Genomic DNA, 20,704 nt, shown 5'->3' with positions numbered 1-20,704 from the left:
GATTTTTTGATTTATTGTAGAGATGAGGTCTCACTGCCCAGGCGGGTCTCGAACCCGCATGCTCAGGCAATCCACTCATCTCAGCCTCCCAAAGGCGCGGGATTACAGGCTGAGCCACCAAGCCCAGCTGCTCTAAATTTTAAGCCAGTAGAGCAAATAACCTATCTCTTATAATGTTCCAAAAATATAGATTCAGGTTAGTTAAAGATCAAAGCAACTGACATGAACTTTTCATAAACATGACTAATTTAATTAAAACTAAAAAATAATACCAGATAAGATATAACTAGGAGAACAGAAAGGAGAGGAAAAAAAACATAGACAGCATGTGAAAAAAAATATTAAAGAAGAAAAGTGATGTTTTAGAGATGCTGAGGTCTAAAAAGAAGAATATGAATAAAGAAGTTTAGAACTTAACAATAACTGGCTCAAAAAAAAAAAAACAAAGAATACCTATAAGGGAGATAAAGAGGCCCTCTGTGTCCATGAAAGGGGATGTTCATTTCATTCAACATTTATTCAACATCTAACAGTTTATTTTCTCAATGAAAAGGTAATGCTATATATTTAAATGGAAGTGAGCAATCTGACCCTATCATAAGTTGTTATAAAATATATAAGGAGGGGAATGAAAATAAAGATCTCTATTTAAAAAGAAAAAAAGACTAGTAAAATAGCAGGTTATCATCCAAAAATCTAAGTTTAAATCCGAACATTTCCAGGACTTCTTAATTCTGTTCTATCATAATATTGCAAATAAAATCACTTTAACTTCATAAAATGATTACTTCCTTATCTGCATCAGGTCAAATAAGTCTGATCAAAAATATCTACAACCTCAGAAACAGAAAGTAACAAACTGCCCACTACAAGGTATCTATAAGGTTTTATCATTTATTTTAGCATGTTTTTATTTAATCTCTTAAAATGTTAAGCACAGATGGGAATGTAGACTAGTACAACCTCTTTGGAAGACAGTATGACTATTTCTGAAAGAACTAGAAATTGACCTTCCATATGACCCAGCAATATACCCAGAGGAATATACCCGGAGGAATATATACCCAGAAGAATTCAAATTATTCTACAAAAAAGAGACCTGCACACTTATGTTTGTTGCAGTTCTACTCACAATAGCAAAAACATGGAACCAACCATGTTGCCCATCAAAGCTGGACTAGATTTTAAAAATGTGGTACATATATACAATGGAATATTATGCAGCCATAAAGAAGGACAAATACATGGACTTTGCGGCAAATTGGATGGATTTGGAGTCGATCATACTCAGTGATTTATCACAAAAACAAAGAATGGAGTTCCATATGTTCTCACTCTTAAGGTGACCTTGAACAATTATAATGCTATAAGAAAGTGACTGGCAGTAGCAGAAATCTGTCAGGGGAAGGGGGTGGTGGGACTGGCAGTTGAGGGAAACTGTCAGGGGAGGGAGGCACATACCTCATCAACAAGGGTACCTATATGATCAATGTTTGTAAACACTGAGTTGTATCCCACATCTTTATAATAAACAAATACATTTGAAAAAAAAATGTTAAGCACAAACATAACTGAAAAAATTTGCCTTATTACTCATGTGAATTGGGAACTTAAAAGAGTACTAACAAGGAGTGCATTAAAACATACCTGGTTCATTATAGCCTTCTCTTAAGTACTGAATAAGACAAAAAATAAATCTTGGAAGAACAAACTCAGACATCATCAGTAAGTCTTTGGGAACGCAGGGAATATTTGAACTTGATTTAATTTGATGCCTTTTGCAAAACCTGTAATGTGAAAAAGAAAAAAATTAATAGTGACGTCTTATCAGCAAAGAATATATTACTTCTATTTACAATATTAATAAACAGGATGCAGGTCAATATCAAAGCCAATATAATCCTTCGTTATAATTTTTAAGGTACTAAGTTAAAAGAATACACTTTCAACTGGTCTTTAAATCAAAAAATGGCATTCAGGAAGATTTTTCCTAATAAAAGACCATACTAGTTAAATTCCAACTAGAATACAAAAAGAAAATTTCATTACAGGATTTTTTCTGGCTGAAATGTATTACTTTCCAGTACTGTTTTATTAATTACACCCTTTATAAATCATTAAGTACGAATTTATCATTTCCAAAAAATTTACATTTTCCATTAATTCAATTGTTTATAACTTATTGCATTAATGAATTAATAAGTAGTATAAATACTTAAAGTTTATTTTAAAAGTTTATACACTTAAGTGTATACATTTTTTTTACTCTGGTTTATATTAAATTTCAAGTATGACTGGTATACTTGAGCAAAACTGAAGTAAATTATTCCACATTCACATTCAAATAATCACAAATAAGTTATTTTGTGTTTAAAAATATAAAATGTCTAGAAATAAACAGGAAGAATGCAGAAGTTATTTTAAAAGGTGAAAAATATAAAGAGCTGAATAAATCAAGAAAGGTAACAATCCTAAATGGAAAGACCTATTAAAAAAAAAAAAAAAGGCAACTTCTCTCAAACTTAATGCCATTAGATTTAAATTCCAATGGAATTAATCACAAATTAATTCTAAAGCTCAAATGAAAGATCATATTTGTGGAAAATATTATTAAAACTTGAAAAAATATGAATGATAATAAACTAGACCTAAAAACATAGAATAAAACCATTTTAATTAAGACTGTGGTAGTGTGATATTTTCAATGGATCACAATTAAGTCCAGAAAAAGAATATACAAATTTGTGAATTTAATATAAGTGTAGCATCTCGATCCAATGTGGTAGAGAAAGACCTAATAAATTGCTGTAGGACAAAATTGATTATTTAAATACAGGAAGTAAATTTGATTCCCACCTTACACCATACACAAAATATATTCCATATACATTAAAAATCAAATGTGAGAAAAGAACCTGGAAGAAATTAACTATTATCCTATATTATCTCAGAATAGAGAAAGCCTAACCAAGTAAGACTTAAAACCAAAAGTCACAAGTAAGAAAAAATGTACTATATATGTCAAAAGCTTCTATGCAAAAAACAGTAACAAACTGGAAAAATACTTACAACTAATGAAAGCTAAAAGATTATTATCTATAATTACAAATTCTCAAAGACAGATTTTAAAAATAATAGAAAAATCAAACAATGCCATAAACAATTCATAAAAGAAGTAATGAATACCCAATAAGCATGAAAAAAATGCTCTAGTTTTCTAATAGTCAAAGCAATCAATTTTATTAAAATAAGAAATGAATAACTAGAAAATGAGGCTGGGCACAGTGGCTCATGCCTATAATCCCAGCACTTTGGGAGGCTGAGGTGAGAGGACTGCCTGAGCCCAGGAGGTCGAGACCATCTCTACAATAAATCCAAAAATAGCCAGGAGTGGTGGCACATACCTGTAGTCCCAGCTACTTGAAAGGCTGAGGCAGAAGGATCACCTAAGCCCAGCAGGTTGAGGCTGCAGTGGCCAAGAGCATGCCACTGCACTCCAGCCTGGGTGGCAGAGTGAAACACCAAATCAAAAAGAAAAAGAAAAAAAAAGATCATATCTGCAGAAATAACTGACCCATGTAATGGAGCCATTAGAAGACAGCTTGAGGAAAATTTTTTCCAATTAGGGATCAGACTATTACACCCTTATCAATTTTAGTATCACCAGAAGTGAAAAAAAAAGCAGACCCTGTGATGCATGTGAACCATATAGCACCATTTATGAAATGCTGAACTTGAATGACACCAAGTCTCTAGAGCTAATTTCCATTTACAAGAAGTATGGAAGGTAAAGGAACAAGTTAAATGACCAAAAAAAAAACAAAAACAAAAACAACAAAAAGATAATGGAGAATGTCGAACATTATACAGAACAATTGACTCTGTCAAACAATCTGTCAGTGGCAGGACGGTGAGAAAAGGTAGAAGGGCTACTCTAGGTTAAAAGAGGCTAAAGAGGTCCAAAAAAATCACCTCTAATATGTAAATCAATCCTAACAAACCAATTCCAAGAGGTGTTTTGCAGACATCTGGGAAATTTGATTATAAACTAAGTACTAGTTCATTACAATTAATTTTATGGCCTTGTGGTAGGACAATGCTCATGGTTATTTCATAATATTAAGGAATTATTTTGTGTGAATGTGACAATAACAGCACTGTGATTATCAATGAAAAGTTAAGTTTTTGTTTTTTAGATTACACGAAGAGAGAGAGAAATATTTAGAGATGAAATGCTATAAAATATGGAACTTGCTTCACAATAATCTGGTGAGATAAAGGGAACTAGATGAGAGTATACAAAGACCAACTATGATTGTTGAAACTGGGGGATGAATACAAGGGTTTTTATTATGCTATGTTCATTAAACAGAATGTAGATCACTATCATAGCCAATAAAATACTCCTTTTTTATTTTTATTTTCTTGAGTTGGAGTCTCACTCTGCCACCCAGGCTAGAATGCAATGGCACACTCACAGCCACTGCAGCCTCAACCTGCTGGGCTCAGGTGATCCTTCTGCCTCAGCCTCCCAAGTAGCTGGAACTACAGGCAGGACATACCACGTCCAGCTAATTTTTTTTTTGTATTGTAGAGTTGCCCAGGCTGGCTCGAACCCGTGGGATGAGGCAATCCTCTCACTTCGGCCTCCCAAAGTGATGGGATTATAGGCGTGAGCTACCATGCCTGGCCCCTTTTATATTTTTAAGTCGCCAATTTAAAAGAATGTAGTTTAAATTTGTCTTTAAGTCGAATATGACACTGAGGGAATTTTTTCCTAATAAAACCATACTGGTTAGGTTCATTTTGTTCACTGCTTGTATATATCTTTGAAATTTTCTATACTAAAAAGCTAAAAATTTAAAAAAGAAAATATCCATATTTTTTAAAGATGAATACTGCAGCATGTCAGGATGAAATGACATGATTTTGGAGATTTGCTTTAAAATACTTCAGCAAAAGAAGAAAAGAGCAGTTGAAGCAAATGTGGCAAAAATCTTAATATATGTTAAGTCTCGGTGATGAGCATGAGAGGCTGATGTTCTGTTGTATTTACTTTTCTGTATATTTGAAAATTTTCAAAATGTAAAAGTCATTTTTTCACCTTACAGATTAGAAAAGATGCACTTTACTAATTCACTATTGGACATATGATCAGAATTTTTTGTTATCATATATATGACAGTATAAGCTGGTCCAGTTTTGGGTGGCACTTTGACAATATCACTTTGACTTAGCATTTCTATTTCTATTTCTATTATACAGAAAATACTCCCAAATTTGCGGGAAAAAAAAAACAAACACAAAGATGTTCGTTGTGCCAGTTTACAATGCAAAAAAGTTAGAAACAATTCTTGTCCTCATTAAAAGAAAAACGTTAGCCGGGCTCAGTGGCTCAGCCCGTAATCCCACCCTTTGGGAGGCTGAGGTGAGTGGATTGCCTGAGTCCGTGGGTTCGAGACCCACCTGGGCAACTTGGCAAGACCTCATCTCTACACCAAATTTAAAAAAAAAAAATAGCCGGGCGTTGTAGCGCGCACCTGTAGTTCCAGCTACTTGGAAGGCTAAGTGGAAGGATCACCGGAACCCAGCAGGTCGAGGCTGCGGTGGCCAGAAGCGGCCACTGCACTCCAGTCTGGGTGACAGAGTGAGACTCCAACTCAAAAAAAAAAAGAAAAGAAAAGAAAAGAAAAATGTTAACAAAACTATGGTAGATCAATGAAATACTCTGTGTTTCTTTAAAAAAAATGAGGTAGATCAATAAGCACTCTAAGTAAAATCATATCTAAGATATATTGAGAAAAGCTATTCATAGGATTATACACAATCTCTTTTTTAAATAAAATTTTGGAGAAAGAAAGAGAAATGTTGATATATTAAAATATGTAGGGAAATGTGCACTAAATTTGGTGGAAATTAACTGGAAGTGGAATATGACATATTCTACTTTTTACATTAATATCACTGTAACATTTGAATTTTGTATTAACAAACATATGTATAACTTTATAATCAAAAGGAAAAAATTTAAACCAAAAACAAACAGTAATAAGTTATGCCATACATTTGGTTTTAGTTTTACAATTTAAAGCATTAATTAGTATCATTTTTTGGCTCATAGACCCTTTTGAGGATCTATTGAAAGATACAACTCTTGAAAAAAAAATATACATACACACAAAATAAAACATTTAGAGTGTACACACTCTGCTGAAATCTATCTACCCTTAAGGTAGTGCTTCCTAGTGTTAGGTCAGTAAATGACAGTGTAGAGAGAAGAATTTCCTCAGTTCTCAAGGCAGACAGACAGGCTGAGCCTGAGCAGCCACCTCAGTTGCCTCGGTGTCCTATTTATATATCATTTTCCATATCTACCATATTATGAAAAAGGCTAAGCAGCATTAAACCTTAGGATTCAAACCTTGACTTGAAGGAAAAACTGAATTTAAGAACTTCTTCCTGCTGAGGCACGCAATATCTAAAACAAATTCAGGAAATTGTTTAAATGCTACCAAGTCTACAAAAGATTTTGAAGATAAAGGAGAACCTGGCCTGTGTGACAGATTAGACAGTCAGTGGTGATCTAAGATAATTTAAAGAGCCTATAAGTATAAATGTGAAAGAGGAAATGGATGAAAGGAAAGCCAGGACAAAAGATTGGGAAAACATACTGGGCACAAAAACTGAAAGATGCAATGAAAGACTTGTGAGCTGAAAAGCAAGATGAGAAAGGATTAAAAAGCACAGAAAGCTCTCTTGGACACTTTCTGCGTGGTAAAGAAACCAATTCAAAAGAGCTACTGGGCAAAGAGTAAAGAACAATTTGAAAAGGTGTCAAGTAGCTTCATGGAGTGAAGTTTCAACCCAGAACTAAGCCAAGAATCAGCAAGAAGGGTCTAAGTAATTTAGTGACTGGGGTTATAGGAGTATATCAAAAGATGGCAATTGAAAAATCAATAGCCAAAAGACTAAAAAATCAAGCTCTGGTAATTAGTTTAAGTAAGAAGACACCCTCCACATGGATGTAAAATAATATAAGATGACCAAACAAAATTGTTTTTTTGTATTTCAGGCTGTGCACAATGTGGGAACTAAACATCTTACATAGTAGATACTCAATAAAGACTTGCTAATACTCAGGAAGCTAAGATTAGAGGAAGGCTTGAGCCCAGGAATTCATACCCAGCCTAGGAACATAGCCAGACCTTGTCTTTACAAAAGAAATAGCAACATAAAATAATTTAAATTTTTTAAAACTTGAAACAAAGAATTAACCTAACAGTAGAATGTCAAAAATTATTTTAAGGTCATCCAATTAAAGAATAACCTCAGACCCATTTAATAATTCCAGCTATTTTTTTTTTTTTAATTTTGAGTTGGAGTCTCACTCTGTCGTCCAGGAACAACCACAGCTCACTGCAATCTCAACCTCTGGAGACCAGGCAATCTTTCCATTTCAGCCTTCTGAGTAGCTGAGACTACAGGTGTGTGTACCACCATGCCTGATTACTTTTTTTTTTAATTTTTTGTTGCAATGAGGTCTCACTATATTGCCCAGGCTGATCTCAAACTCCAGGGCTCAAGCAATCCTCCCACCTCAGCCTCCCAAAGTGTTGGGATTCAGGTGTGAACCACCACTCCCAGCCTCAAAGATTTTTTGAAGAGCTACTACATGACTAGCCCTTAGACTGTAGGAGTATAGAGGCCTTGTCCTAGAAGCTAACCTGCAAAAGGAAGAAAGGAAAGAGAAAAACAAGGAAAATAAATATAGAAATACCTGATAGTGATAAACTCTACAAAAATAATTCAACAGCATGACACATTAAAAAGAGTCAATTATGCTCCTTTAGTTTGGGTTTGTCAAAGAAGACTTTTTAAAGAGGTGATATTTAGTCTACAGGCCAAAATGACATAAAGGAATTAGGCTAGGCACCAGGCATGCAAAGCTCTCTAGGCAGAGCATACCATGGGAGAAGGAAGAAGTCTGCATTTTTATTTTATGTACTTACACTGCACAGATTGAACTTTTAAGAAATTTATTCACCGGGCATGGTGGCTCACACTTGAATCCCAGCACTTTGAAGACAGAGGTGAGAGGATTGCCTGAGTTCAGGGGTTCAAGACCAGCCTGGGCAGCTTGGCAAGACCTTGTCTCCACAATACATCAAAAAAATTAGCCAGGAGTGGTGGTGCACACCTATAGTCCCAGCTATGTGGAAGGCTGAGGAAGAAGGATAGCCTGAGCCCAGCAGGCCAAGGCTGCAGTGACCATAAGCATACTGCATTCCAGCCTATGTGACAGAGTGAGACTCCTGCTCAAAAAAAAAAAAGGAAATTTATTCCATTTATGTCCAGGTACACTGGCTCACGCCTATAATCCCAGCACTTTCAGAGGCCAAGGCAGGAGCCTCGTTTGAGTCCATGAGTTCAAGACCAGCCTTGACAACACAGTGAGACCTCGTCTCTACAAAACAGTAAAAAATTAGCCGGGCATGGTGGCACGCACTTTAGTCCTAGCTACTTGGGAGGCTGAGGCCAAAGGATTGCCTGAGCCTAGGAGATTAAGGCTGCAGTGAGCCATGATTGTGCCACTGCACTCCAGCCTGGGCGACAGAATGAGACCCTAACTCAAAACATAAAATAAGATAAAATAAATAAAGCCTAAAGTAATAAACTAAATTTTTTAAAAAACAGAAAGAAAGAAAAATTTTTTCAGCTTTTTTGGGGGGGATATTGGCTTGCTTTATTAAATGGTATATTAAAACATTTTTCTGTATTTTTTTTCCCACTTAGAAACAGGCTTTATTCTAGAAGACTGTATAAGTTGTTTAGGGCTCAAAATACATTTTTCTCCTTGATGCCTGACAACATAAATTCTCAAATTGTAGTGTGTAGAGGAACTGAGTCTTGCTAAAAAAAAAAAAGAAGATTCCCTGGCCTCACCAGAGACATAGCTATGCAGAGGACCTAGGAATCTGCATTTTCTTTTTTTCTGTAATTTTTATTATAAAGATGTGGGGTACACTTCAGGGTTAGGTATACAAACATTGATCATGCAGGTACCCTTGTTGATGAGGTATGCCCCTCCCTCCCTTTGCAGTTTCCCTCAACTGCCAGTCCCACCCCCCTAGTTTGTTTGTTTGTTTTGAAGAGTCAGAGTCTCTGTCACCCAGACTGGAGTGCAGCAGCACGCTCATGGCCACCGCAGCCTCAACCTACTAGGCTCAGGTGATCCTTCCACCTCAGCCTTCCAAGTAGCTGGAACCACAGGTACGTGCCACCTCGTCCAGATAATTTTTTGATTTATCGTAAAGATGAGGTCTCACCAAATTGGCTAGGCTGGTTTTGAACCCCTGGACTCAGGTAATCTTCTCGCCTTGGCCTCGCAAAGTACTAGAATTATAGGCTTAAGCCACTGTGCCAGGCAATTTTTTCAGTTTATAATGCCTAAATTGATCCTAAAAGTCTTTTTACTGTCATCAACGATGACTAAGGCTAGAACCAACAAGTCAAGTCAGCTGACCAAAAGACACCAGTAAAATCAAAGACCTGACAAATGAAACTGCATATAAACAGGTATTAAAGATCTCTTTCTAGATGGGGTGAGCACTTTGGGAAGCCAAGTCGAGAGGATTGCTTAAGGACGGAACTTTGTGACCAGGCTAGGCAATGTAGTGAGACTCTGTCTCTATAAAAAAAATAAAAATAAAAAAGTCAGGTGCATGCCTGTAGTACCATATACTTGAGAAGCTGAGGTAAGAGGATCACTTGAGCCCAGGGGGTCAAAGCTGCAGTGAGCCATGATTAAACCACTGCACTATAGCATGGGTGATAATGCAAGACCCTATCTCTTAAATTAAAAAAAAAATCATCCAAGTGATTACACAAATCTAAAGAGTACAGAAGAATATGTACTTCCTCAGAAGTCAAGATTATTCAGAACAGAAGAGGGCTCAGTCTGGTGGGGCATGAGTTAGGGTTAGAGTTAAGGTAGCTAGAATTTGAAGGACTGAAAAAGAGCTCTGAAAATCTACAGAGAGGTTTCCTCAAGTCTTTGGCTGAGCGAAATTTTGGTTTTAATGAAGGAAACATCAAGGGGGGAAATAGCCAAAGAGGAATGGACAGAAGAATTCCCAAGAATGACCCAGGGCTGGTAATAATTCATGTTACCAACAGCCAAAATGGTAAAACCTCAAAATACCTCAAATACCCAAAATGGTAAAACCTCAAAATGCATAGGAATCACATAGAAACTTCTAAAGGGTATTATATTAGTAGTGCAGATAAATTCACTCATGACTAAAGGCTGCTCTGAACCTACACTAATATAGCTTAAAGATAAGCCCTGAGTCCAAGTAACTTATCTACATTCCAAAACAAAATCTAACACTATCTCAGGAATACAACATAATCCATAATCAACAACATAAAGTGAAGAAATTCTGGCATATAATCAAAGTTTTCTAGGCAGACAAAAATAAATAAATAAAGGGGGAGAAGACATTACCCATAATCAGGAAAAAATTAACCAACAGAAGTAGACCCAAAACTGATGGAGATAATGAGACTAACAGACCTATTTTCCATATTTTCAGGAAGACAGAGGACAGAAATGAAAGCATAATGGAGCCAGGCTCAGTAGCTCAGATTGTAATCCCACGCCTTTGGGAGGTTGAGGTGAGTGGATTACCTGAGCCCGCAGGTTCGAGACCCGCAGGTTCGAGACCTGGGCAGGCGAGACCTCATCTATACAATAAATCAAAAAAATTAGCCAGGCGTGATAGCACACGCCTGTGTTCCAGCTATGTGGAAGGCTGAGGTAGAAGGATCGCCAGAGCCCAGCAGGTTGAGGCTGTGGTGGCTGGGAGTGGCCACTGCACTCCAGTCTGGGCGATAGTGAGACTCTAACTCAAAAAAAAAAAAAGCATAATGGGGTGAGAAACAGAAGATATAAAAAAGATCCATATCAAACTAACAGAGATAACAATATACAATATTAGAAATGAAGACTACACCAGATGGAATTAACAGTAGATTGACACTAGAAAGAAAAGATCAGAAAATTTAATAACATAGCAATAAAAATTATCCAGAATAAAACACAGAAACTAGAAAAGTGAGCATAGCCTCAATGAGCTGTGGGATAACAACAAGCAGACTTGTTTTATATTGGAATCCCAAAAATGGGGCAAAGCAAAGACAAAACAGATATTTGAAGTATTAGTGGCTGGAATTATTTCAAATTTGTTGAAAACCATAAAATCACAGATCCAAAATAGTTCATTACAAAATGTTTATTCCGGTCAGACGCGAGCCCTATAATCCCAGCACTTTGGGAGGCTGAGGTAAGAGGATTGCCTGAGCCCAGGGGTTCAAGACCAGCCTGGACAACTTGGTGAGACATTGTCTCTACAATAAATAAAAAATAGCCAGGCATGGGAGCGCACACCTGTAGTTCTCTAATTATAATTTCCATAATTTTCAATGGATTAAAGAAACAATTAAAATATCATAATCAGCACTGATTCAAGATGGTATGGTCCTTCTAATTAAATGACAATGTAATGAAAATGAAAAATTATCTCGGTTTAAGAATCTATTATATATAGTATTTTAATACTAGCATTAAGGCTGAACCTTTTTAACCTCTTTCTAATCTCAGTGCATAATCCCTTAATACTCTCTGTAGTTTATTTTAGTCTTTAAAAAAAAAAAAAACTTCTGTACCTTGAGATTTTATAGCTATATTAGCTTGAATTCATTTCAGATTAGAATTAAGGTGATATACGATTTACCAATACTTTATGTTCTATTTCATAAAGTGAACAGTGATACATGAATGCCCATTTTACTGAAAGTCTTTAAACTGCACATATACATTTTATAAACTCTTTCTTATGTATATAAATTTGTAATATAAAAATCACTTAAGATTTATCAATACAGAAACTCATAATCTAAGTTAAAAACCCCTATTCAATATTAGTCTAAATAAATCCGAGTAAGATTTATGAGACTACCAGACCTATTTTCCATATTTTCAGGAAGATAGAGGACAGAAATGAAAGCAAAATGGAGCCAGGTTCAGTGGCTCAGCCTGTAATCCCACGCCTTTGGGAGGCCGAGGTGAGTGGATTGCCTAAGCCCGCAGGTTCGAAACCCACCTGGGCAGGCGAGACCTCATCTCTACGATAAATCAAAAAAAAATTAGCCAGGCATGGTAGCGTGCGCCTGTAGTTCTCTAATTATAATTTCCATAATCTTCAATGGATTAAAGAAACAATTAAAATATCATAATCAGCACTGATTCAAACTTCCCACTTTCTCCATGGCAAAAAGAAGGATTAACTTTAATTACCAGCGTTAAAGTTCAAGTTTATAAAAATCCAAATCTCTTTTCTTTCAGAGTACCTAGTTACAGGATGGGAAAATGAGTAGATGAAGAAAACTATAATTATCAAAACTATGGTAACACATTATTAGTTTCAGAGACAAAGAACATCTACCTTATTTTCCTGTTGTCATTAAAAAATGTATTTACTGGCCAGGTGCAGTGGCTCAAGCTGGTAATCCCAGCACTTTGGGAGGCAGAGGCAAGAGGACTGCCTGAGCCCAGGGGTTCGAGACCAGCCTGGGCAACTTGGTGAGACGTCATCTCTACAATATATCAAAAATATTAGCCAGGCATGGTAATGCATGACTATAGCTCTAGCTACTTGGAAGGCAGAAGCAGAGGCAGAAGGATCACCTGAGCCCTGCAGGTCAACACTGGGGTGGCTGTGAGCGAGCCACTGCACTCATATATATATATATATTTACTAATGTATACGTCTGACTAGAATTTTTAGACAGGTTTCTCTTTCTCTTTCTTCTCTCCTTTCTCTCCCACTCACATATATACATACACACAAGCAACACACACAAATACATTCAGATTTTTAAAAACTAAGTCCCTGTATAAAGAAAAAAGACATGTATGTACATTATAAGAACCCACACTTCTTTGTAACTGCCTGACAAAAATACCCTGCTCATAGCTTATAATAAACCCTTATCAGTAATAGATAAACAAGTCATTGCTAGACAAAATAAAAAGTTCTCAGTAATTGTCTGCCTCCTGCCCAGCTCTTTTCTATGAACCCTGTCCACCTGTTCCCAACCTGGGTTTCTTACTACACAGCATTATAATAACAGCACCATTTTCTCAAGCATTCATAAATAACTCCTCCCTCTTACCTTCAAACTGGAATTCATATAGTTAAATGGTTGTTAGTGAAAGGACATAACATGGAGTCAATACACCCAATGAACAGTCATTTTAACATTGCTTAGCTCTGTCATGTTTCTGTAGCACTTCACTTTAATTTATCCTCTAATCACTAGCCAAGTACAGAATCGGTTTCTCAGAGGCAAGCTATTGATAATTGCTTTACAACCCCCTCCCCAGCTTGTTTTGTAAACACATTACACCAATCTGTTCTTCATGACCTTCATGACACAGACCCCATCAACATGGCAGCAGTCATGTGACTAGCCACCCATCTACCTGCTGTCTATCGCCTAACATCAGTACCTGTGCTTACCTGCCCTCTGTGAAGAGTGGAGCAGACCACCACCCAATCACCTTAGCAACATGCCTCCATCAAAGAGAAGAGTTAAAAGGCATTCAACCAGCAGTGGCCATTGCTTTGTTAAACTCTGGTGTGCCCATGTGGCTCTCGGAAATACGGTCAATGTTTCCTGGTTTTGTACTCCTCCCCTACATTGGGGAGGTGAATCTTCTCCACTCTAACTTCTGTGCAATTCTTTGCATCTTTCATGCAGCACCAGATAGCACACACACCCCTGACAAGTCTGACCTAACATTTTGGAGGCTCCCCTCTGGGATTTGTAACCTAACAGTTAGTTATGTTTAGACTATTAAGTTTTCAGTAGGGCCAAAACACAACTATTAAAAAATTTACATTCTTTCATTATTTTGATTTGGATGACTCAAGTTAATTATTTAATTTAGAAGTTACTCATATTCACTTGTTTGCTAATAATATTATTTGGTTGAGAAAGAATAGGAATTTCTAGATCCACAAAAATCCATGGTTCTGTTACAGTACTCAACATTTTTTTCTTAAGGAGCCAGTTGTTAAGTATTTTTTGCTTTGAGGGCCATACAGTCTGGTGTAACTACTCAATTCTGTGCGTATAGTGCTACAGCAGCCACAGCCAATAAGTAAATAAATGAGTGTAGTGTGTTCCAATACAGTTTTATTTATAAAAATAAGCAGCCAAACCTTCGGCAATAGAGTTAGCCAACCCCATGTTCCAAAAGGATATAGAGCCATAAAAAAGAAATCACAAAAGTTTACCCAACCCATTAATAAAATTAATGCACTATCCCATTCATCTAGTAATCAAATGAAGACAGTACTCTTAGACTGTGTAGAAAGTATATAAAACACAGAAATCTGATTCACTGTTTTAAAGGTTTAAGGCATATCTAAACTACAAAATGAAGAGTTGGTAGAGTAAATGATCCCCAAATTACAATCCAGCATTAAAATTCTATGTGCCTACCTACAAATAGGCAGTCAATGCCCAGAGAGACTAAATCATGTTGCCCACTAGCCATAAATAATTACCGGGAAAAAATAATCATGCACGGCAAAGTTATAGGCAATATGAACACGTTTGAAAAGATGTCTTCATGCAGATGATTAAGCAGTAAGCAAAAGAGTGGTTTACTTTTCAAACCAATATTTATTCAGCATAGACTGCAATCAGAAGACCTGGGTCTAGGCTCTGTCACTTACTTTCTACTCATCGAGTTATCCTTAACTTCTCCTCCATAAAATGAGGACAATAATATTTACCTCAGAGATTGTTGTGTGGGAAAGGGGTTCATATAAAGTAACACAAAATAGAAAATTAGCAAGATGGTAGATGTTAATAAAACCATATCAAGAGTAACAACAAATGTGAACAGTCTAAATATATCAATTAGAAGACAAAGACTGTCAGATTGGATTCTTTAAAAGCAAAGACCAAATATAATCCTCTCCACAAGAAACATATTTTAAATATAAAGACATAAAGATATATTTGGTTCAAAGTAAAAAGATAGAAAGATGTATGTCAAATTCTATCTGACTTAAGAATGTCTGACCAATAAATAACAAGCTAACAGCTCTGAATTTAAAAAGTAAGAAACTTGCTGGGCTCAGTGGCTCAGCCTGTAATCCCGCGCTTTGGGAGACTGAGGTGAGTGGATTGCCTGAGCCCGCGGGTTCAAGACCTGCCTGGGCAACTTGGCAAGACCTCATCTCTGCAATAAATCAAAAAAATCAGCCAGGCGTGGTAGCGTGTGCCTGTACTGGCTACTCAGAAGACTGAGGCAGAAGGACTGCCAGAGCCCAGCAGGTCGAGGCTGCGGTGGCCAGGAGCGGCCACTGCATTCCAGTCTAGGCGACAGAATAAGACTCCAACTCAAAAAAATAAAAATAAAAATAATAAAAAGTAAGAAACTTGACATTACAAGTTCTCAGGAAAATCTACTCATGAAAGCAAATGAGAGTAGATTTCCAACAAATATGGGCCCCTTCCCTAAAAAGATATAGTCCTCACCCAAAATTTGAGCAGCAAGCAATAGATTTTCTGGGAATACATATAGGGAAGAAAGTCCACTTAGATGACTGCCCAAAATAAATACAACTGTAGACCAGGCATGGTGACTCAGCATGTAATCCCAGCACTTTGGGAGGCCAAGGTGAGTGAATTGCCTGAGCCTTCAAATTCTAGACCAACCCAGGCAACTTGGCAAGACCTTGTCTCTACAATAAATCAAAAATTAGTCAGGCATTGTAGCATGCACCTGTAGTTCCAGCTACTTGGAAGGCTAAGGCAGAAGGATCGCCAGAGCCCAGTAGGTCAAGGCTGGGGTGGCTGTGAGTGTGCCTCAGCACTCCAGCCTGGGTGACAGAATGAAACTCCAATTCAAAAAAAATAAAGAAAAATAAATAAATAAATACAACTGTAAGAATATAGCATATAAATACATGCATAATTAAAGATGCTAAACATCTCATTCAAAAGCATATTTGTTTTCTAAAGAGGAAGACAAGTAATACAATTTTTTCTTCAATCTATTATAATTAAATTACTACTTATTAATAACTCTAAAGGAAAGACACTATTAACAATACTCTTATTAACTTCAAAAATACTCTTTATTAATAAGAGTGAATTAAATAAAATCTGTATCAAAAACAAAGCCTTTAAAACAAAAATAACACGGCCCTTAGGACTCGCACTTCAACCCAAGATAGATTAACCCTTTCATCTAAAAAAAAAAAACATAAAATAAATGAATCAGTATCTGGGCAACGGAGTGAGATTCCAACTCCAAAAACAACCAAACAAAAAAAAAGAAATATAAAAAAGACCCAAATTGAATATATAGGGTTAAAACTACAATGCCTGAGATTAAAACATACACTGCACAGGATTAACAGCAAATTAGATAGGGCAGAAAAAAAGATTAGATAGCCCTAAGATTTGACAATAGAAACTAACAAAAACAGAAAAAAAAGACTCCAAAAAATGAAAAGAGCATCGGTGAACTATGTTTCAAGCAGCCTATTGTACCTGCAATTGGAGTCCCCAGAAGTGGAAGAGGGTAGAAAAATATATAAAGAAATAATGCTCAAATTTGGTCATTATAAATCCACAAATTCAAGAAGCTCAACAAACCCACGAAAAATGGGGGGGGGGGAGGAAGTTACACTAAGGCACATTATAATCAAATTGCTTAGATAAAGAGAAAATCTAAAGCAACCACAGAAAAAGAAATGTTAAGTAAGTTCAGAGGAACTAAAGATAAGGGTGACAGCAGATTTCTCCTTTAAAATAATGCAAGCAAGAAGCCTGGAAAATCTTTAAAGTTCTAAAATAGAAGCCTAGGCAACAAAGTGAGATGCTGTCTCTAAAAAAAATTTTTTTTTAATTTTTAAACAAGCCACATGTTACACACCTTTAATCCTAACTACTTGAGAGGCTAAGGTGGGAGAATCACTTAAACCTAGAAGTTCAAAATCACGGTGAACTATGATTGTGCCACTGCACTCTAGCCTGAGCAACAGAATGAGAACATGTTTTTTAAAAATAAGATATTAAAATAATAAAAACTTTAAAAAATAAAGTACTAAAAGAGAAAATGTCCACCAAGAATCCTATACCTAGAGAAATTATATTTCAAAATTAAAGACATTTGCAGACATACAAAAAAAAAATACATCACTCGCAAACCCATACTATAAAAATTTTTTTTTAAAGTTCTTCAAGCCAGGCTCGGTGGCTCAGCCTGTAATCCCGTGCTTTGGGAGGCTGAGGTGAGTGGACTGCCTGAGCCCATGGGTTCGAGACCTGCCTGGGCAACTTGGCGAGACCTCATCTCTATAATAAATCAAAAAAAAAACTAGCCAGGCGTGGTAGCGCACGCCTGTAGTTCCAGCTACTTTGAAGGCTGAGGTGGAAGGCTCACCGGAGCCCAGCAGGTCAAGGCTGCAGTGACCGGGAGCAGCCACTGCACTCCAGTCTGGGCAACAGAGTGAGACTCCAACTCAAAAAAAAAAAAAGTTCTTCCAAAAGAAGGAAAATTATATCAGAAAAAACAGAAATTTATACCAAGAAACAAACAGCACTGGAAACAATTAGATGGTTAAGATTTTTTTAATTATTATTTAAATCTCTTAAAAATTATTGACTGCATAAATAAAAATAACATTACATTCAGGGGTTTACAATACATGTAAAAATAAAATGACAATAATAAGATAAACACTTGGGGGGAAAGCAAACTATTATAAGGTTCCTGCACTATACAAAAAAGTAGTATATGTAGCAGTAGACAGTTACAAGTTAAAGATACATACTATGAACTATAAAGCAAGCAGTGAAACAACAAAAGAGTTATTGCTCTTAAGCCAACAAAGGAGATAAAATGGAAACAGAAGGATAATCAATTCAGGCTGGGCACAGCATCTCTTGCCTGTAATCCCAATATTTTGGGATGTTGAAGGGAGAGGATTGCTTGAGCCCATGAATTCAAGACCAGACTAGGCAGCACAGCACAATCTCATCTCTAAAAAAAAAATCAAAAAGTTAGCCAGATGTGGTAGTGTGCACCTGTAGTCCCAGTTACTCAGGAGACTGAGGCAGAAGGATCACCCGAGATTGGGAGGTTGAGACTGCAGTGAGTCTTCATGCCACTGCACTCCAGCCTGGGTAACACTGTGAGACCCCAACTCAAAAAATATATAAATAAATAAATACTCAATCCAAAAGAAGGCATAAAATAGAGAAATAGCAAACAAAAAAAAGATGGGATAAATAGGACACAAGATGATAGGCTTAAATCTAACTCTATCAGTAATCATTTTAAATGTAAATGGTCTAAGTACCATTGTCAGAGATTTTAAGACTGGATAAAATAGCAAAGTTCAACAAAATCAAATGCCTACAAAAAAAATTGAGTTTTAAAGAAAAAAACACAAATAGTTTAAAAGAAAAAAAATTGTTTCTCTTTTTTAAAATTTTAGATTCAAGTGGTGCATTCAATGGGTGCTTTATTGTTACATGGACATACTATATAGTGGTGAGGATTAGGTCTCAGGTAGTCCATTCCCAATAGTGAACACTGTACCAAATAAGTAATCTGTGAACCATAACACCTCTCCCCAACTCCTCCCCAAAAAAAGGAGCTTTAAAAATACATGCCTGGGAGGGAGATGGGATTAACAGTAGCAAATATCTGTCTGGGGATGAGAAAACACCTCTTATCAACAGGGTGCCTGAATAAAACGTAATTGTACACCTAACCCTTAACTGTACCCCACAAAACCATAATAAAAAATATTGATTAATAAAAAAAAATACATGCCAAGCTGACAATAATCAAAAGAAATACAGGTGACTACATTAATATCAGACAAAGTAGACTTCAAAATAAATAATATTACCAGGGATAAAGAAGGACAGTATATAATGATAAAGGAGTTAATTTACTGATGTAACAATCCTAAGTGTACACTTAACAGAGCTTCAAAATACAAGAAGCAAAAACTGGCAACTACAATGAGAAAGACACAAATCTACAATTATACTTGAGACTTCAACACTGTCTCAGTAATCAACAGAACAAGTAGACAGAAAATCAGTAAGAACATAGAAGACCTGAACAAATACATCAACCAACTTGACCAAATTGACATATATAAAACACTACAACCCACAACAAAATTACACACACACACACACACACACACACACACACACACACACTTTTTTCAAGTGCATATGGACTGGACACAGTGACTCACACCTTTAATCTCAGTACTTTGGGAGGCCGAGTAAGGAGGATCACTTGAGCCTAGGAATTCGAGACCAGCCTGAGCAACATAGCAAAACCCTATCGCCACAAAAAATGAAACAATTAGCCAGAAGTGGTGGCTCACGCCTGTAGTCCCAGCTACTAAGAGGCTGAGGTAGGATCACTTGAGCCCAGGAGTTTGAGGCTGCAGTGAGCTATGATGGCACCACCATACTCCAGCCTGGATAACTAAGGTGAAGTAGATTTCTTTAACAAGATACAAATAATACACACTTTAAAAGGGAAAACACACACACACACATTTCTAATTTTAAAATGTTGTTGCAGAAGTTTTAAATTAAAAATGTACAAATGTGTATGTGTGTGTTTTCCCTATTGTGCGTATATATATTTCCCTATACACATACATACACACACACACACACACACGTTTTGACAAGTAGAAAAACAAGAACTCAAATTCCTAGTGGCACTATCATTGGAAATGAACAGTATCAACCACTGGAGGGCAATTCTTAACAAGCTAGTACAAGAACAAAATACTCTATGGACCAACAATTCCCCTCCTACTAGTGTATCCTAAAGAAATTCTAGCCTATCTATACAAAGAGACATATGCAAGGGTGTTCACTGCTGCCCTTTGGGAAGCAATGGGAAATATAAAACATCTAATTGACCCTAGGCAAAGAAACAGATAAGTAAACTATGGTTTAGTCATAATATAGAATACTGAATGGTAGTTAGAAATTAATGAACTAGTGTATACTAGCAGCGTGGTAAGTGAAAAAGGCAAACTGCAAAAGGATTCATACAATATAAAATCATTTGTTAAATTCTGACAGCAAAACAATCACATAAATATTGTTTCAATGTAGTAAAAGTAAAAATGGCACATAGAAATGGCACCGAAATTTCAGGATTATAACAACCTCTGGGGAGAGAAAGAGAAAAGAAGGAAAAGGATCTAGTTTTTTGACAGAAAGCAGCTCTAAAGCAAACATAGTGAAAGGTTAACATTTATTAATCTCAGTGGTGAGTACAAAAATATGTTATATTATGTTTGTACTTTTCTGTATCTTCAAATTGTTTTATAATTGAAAATAGTTTTAAAGAGATTTATAAAGATCAAAATTAGAAAAAATAATTACATCTTAACAAGACTTCCAAATCGCTCTGTTGTAGTTAAACTTCATTGTGATGAAAATGATTAGAAATTATACTCCCAGCTAAAGTAGAATCTTATGTCTACACAATTTATAAATTAGCAGTGAGCCGGGCTCAGTGGCTCAGCCTGTAATCCCGCGCCTTTGGGAGGCTGAGGTG

General features: G+C 36.2%; 1 protein-coding gene across 1 annotated transcript in view; it reads right to left on the bottom strand.

The window, feature by feature from the left end:
* UBR3 (ubiquitin protein ligase E3 component n-recognin 3 (putative)) overlaps positions 1–20,704 on the bottom strand; it is a gene marked incomplete at its 3' end in the record, with an annotated part of 111,876 nt that overhangs the window by 82,397 nt on the left and 8,775 nt on the right. Inside the window, exon 2 of the mRNA XM_021712542.1 lies at positions 1,648–1,787. Coding sequence (XP_021568217.1) covers positions 1,648–1,787 — 140 coding nt within the window. The remainder of the gene's footprint in view (positions 1–1,647; positions 1,788–20,704) is intronic.

Source organism: Carlito syrichta, unplaced genomic scaffold (genome assembly GCF_000164805.1).
Source record: "Carlito syrichta isolate Samal-C Ts95f unplaced genomic scaffold, Tarsius_syrichta-2.0.1 Scaffold303340, whole genome shotgun sequence".
NCBI lineage: Eukaryota > Metazoa > Chordata > Mammalia > Primates > Tarsiidae > Carlito > Carlito syrichta.
Note: the sequence above shows the minus strand (reverse complement) of the source record. Positions and strands in the feature narration are given on the sequence as shown.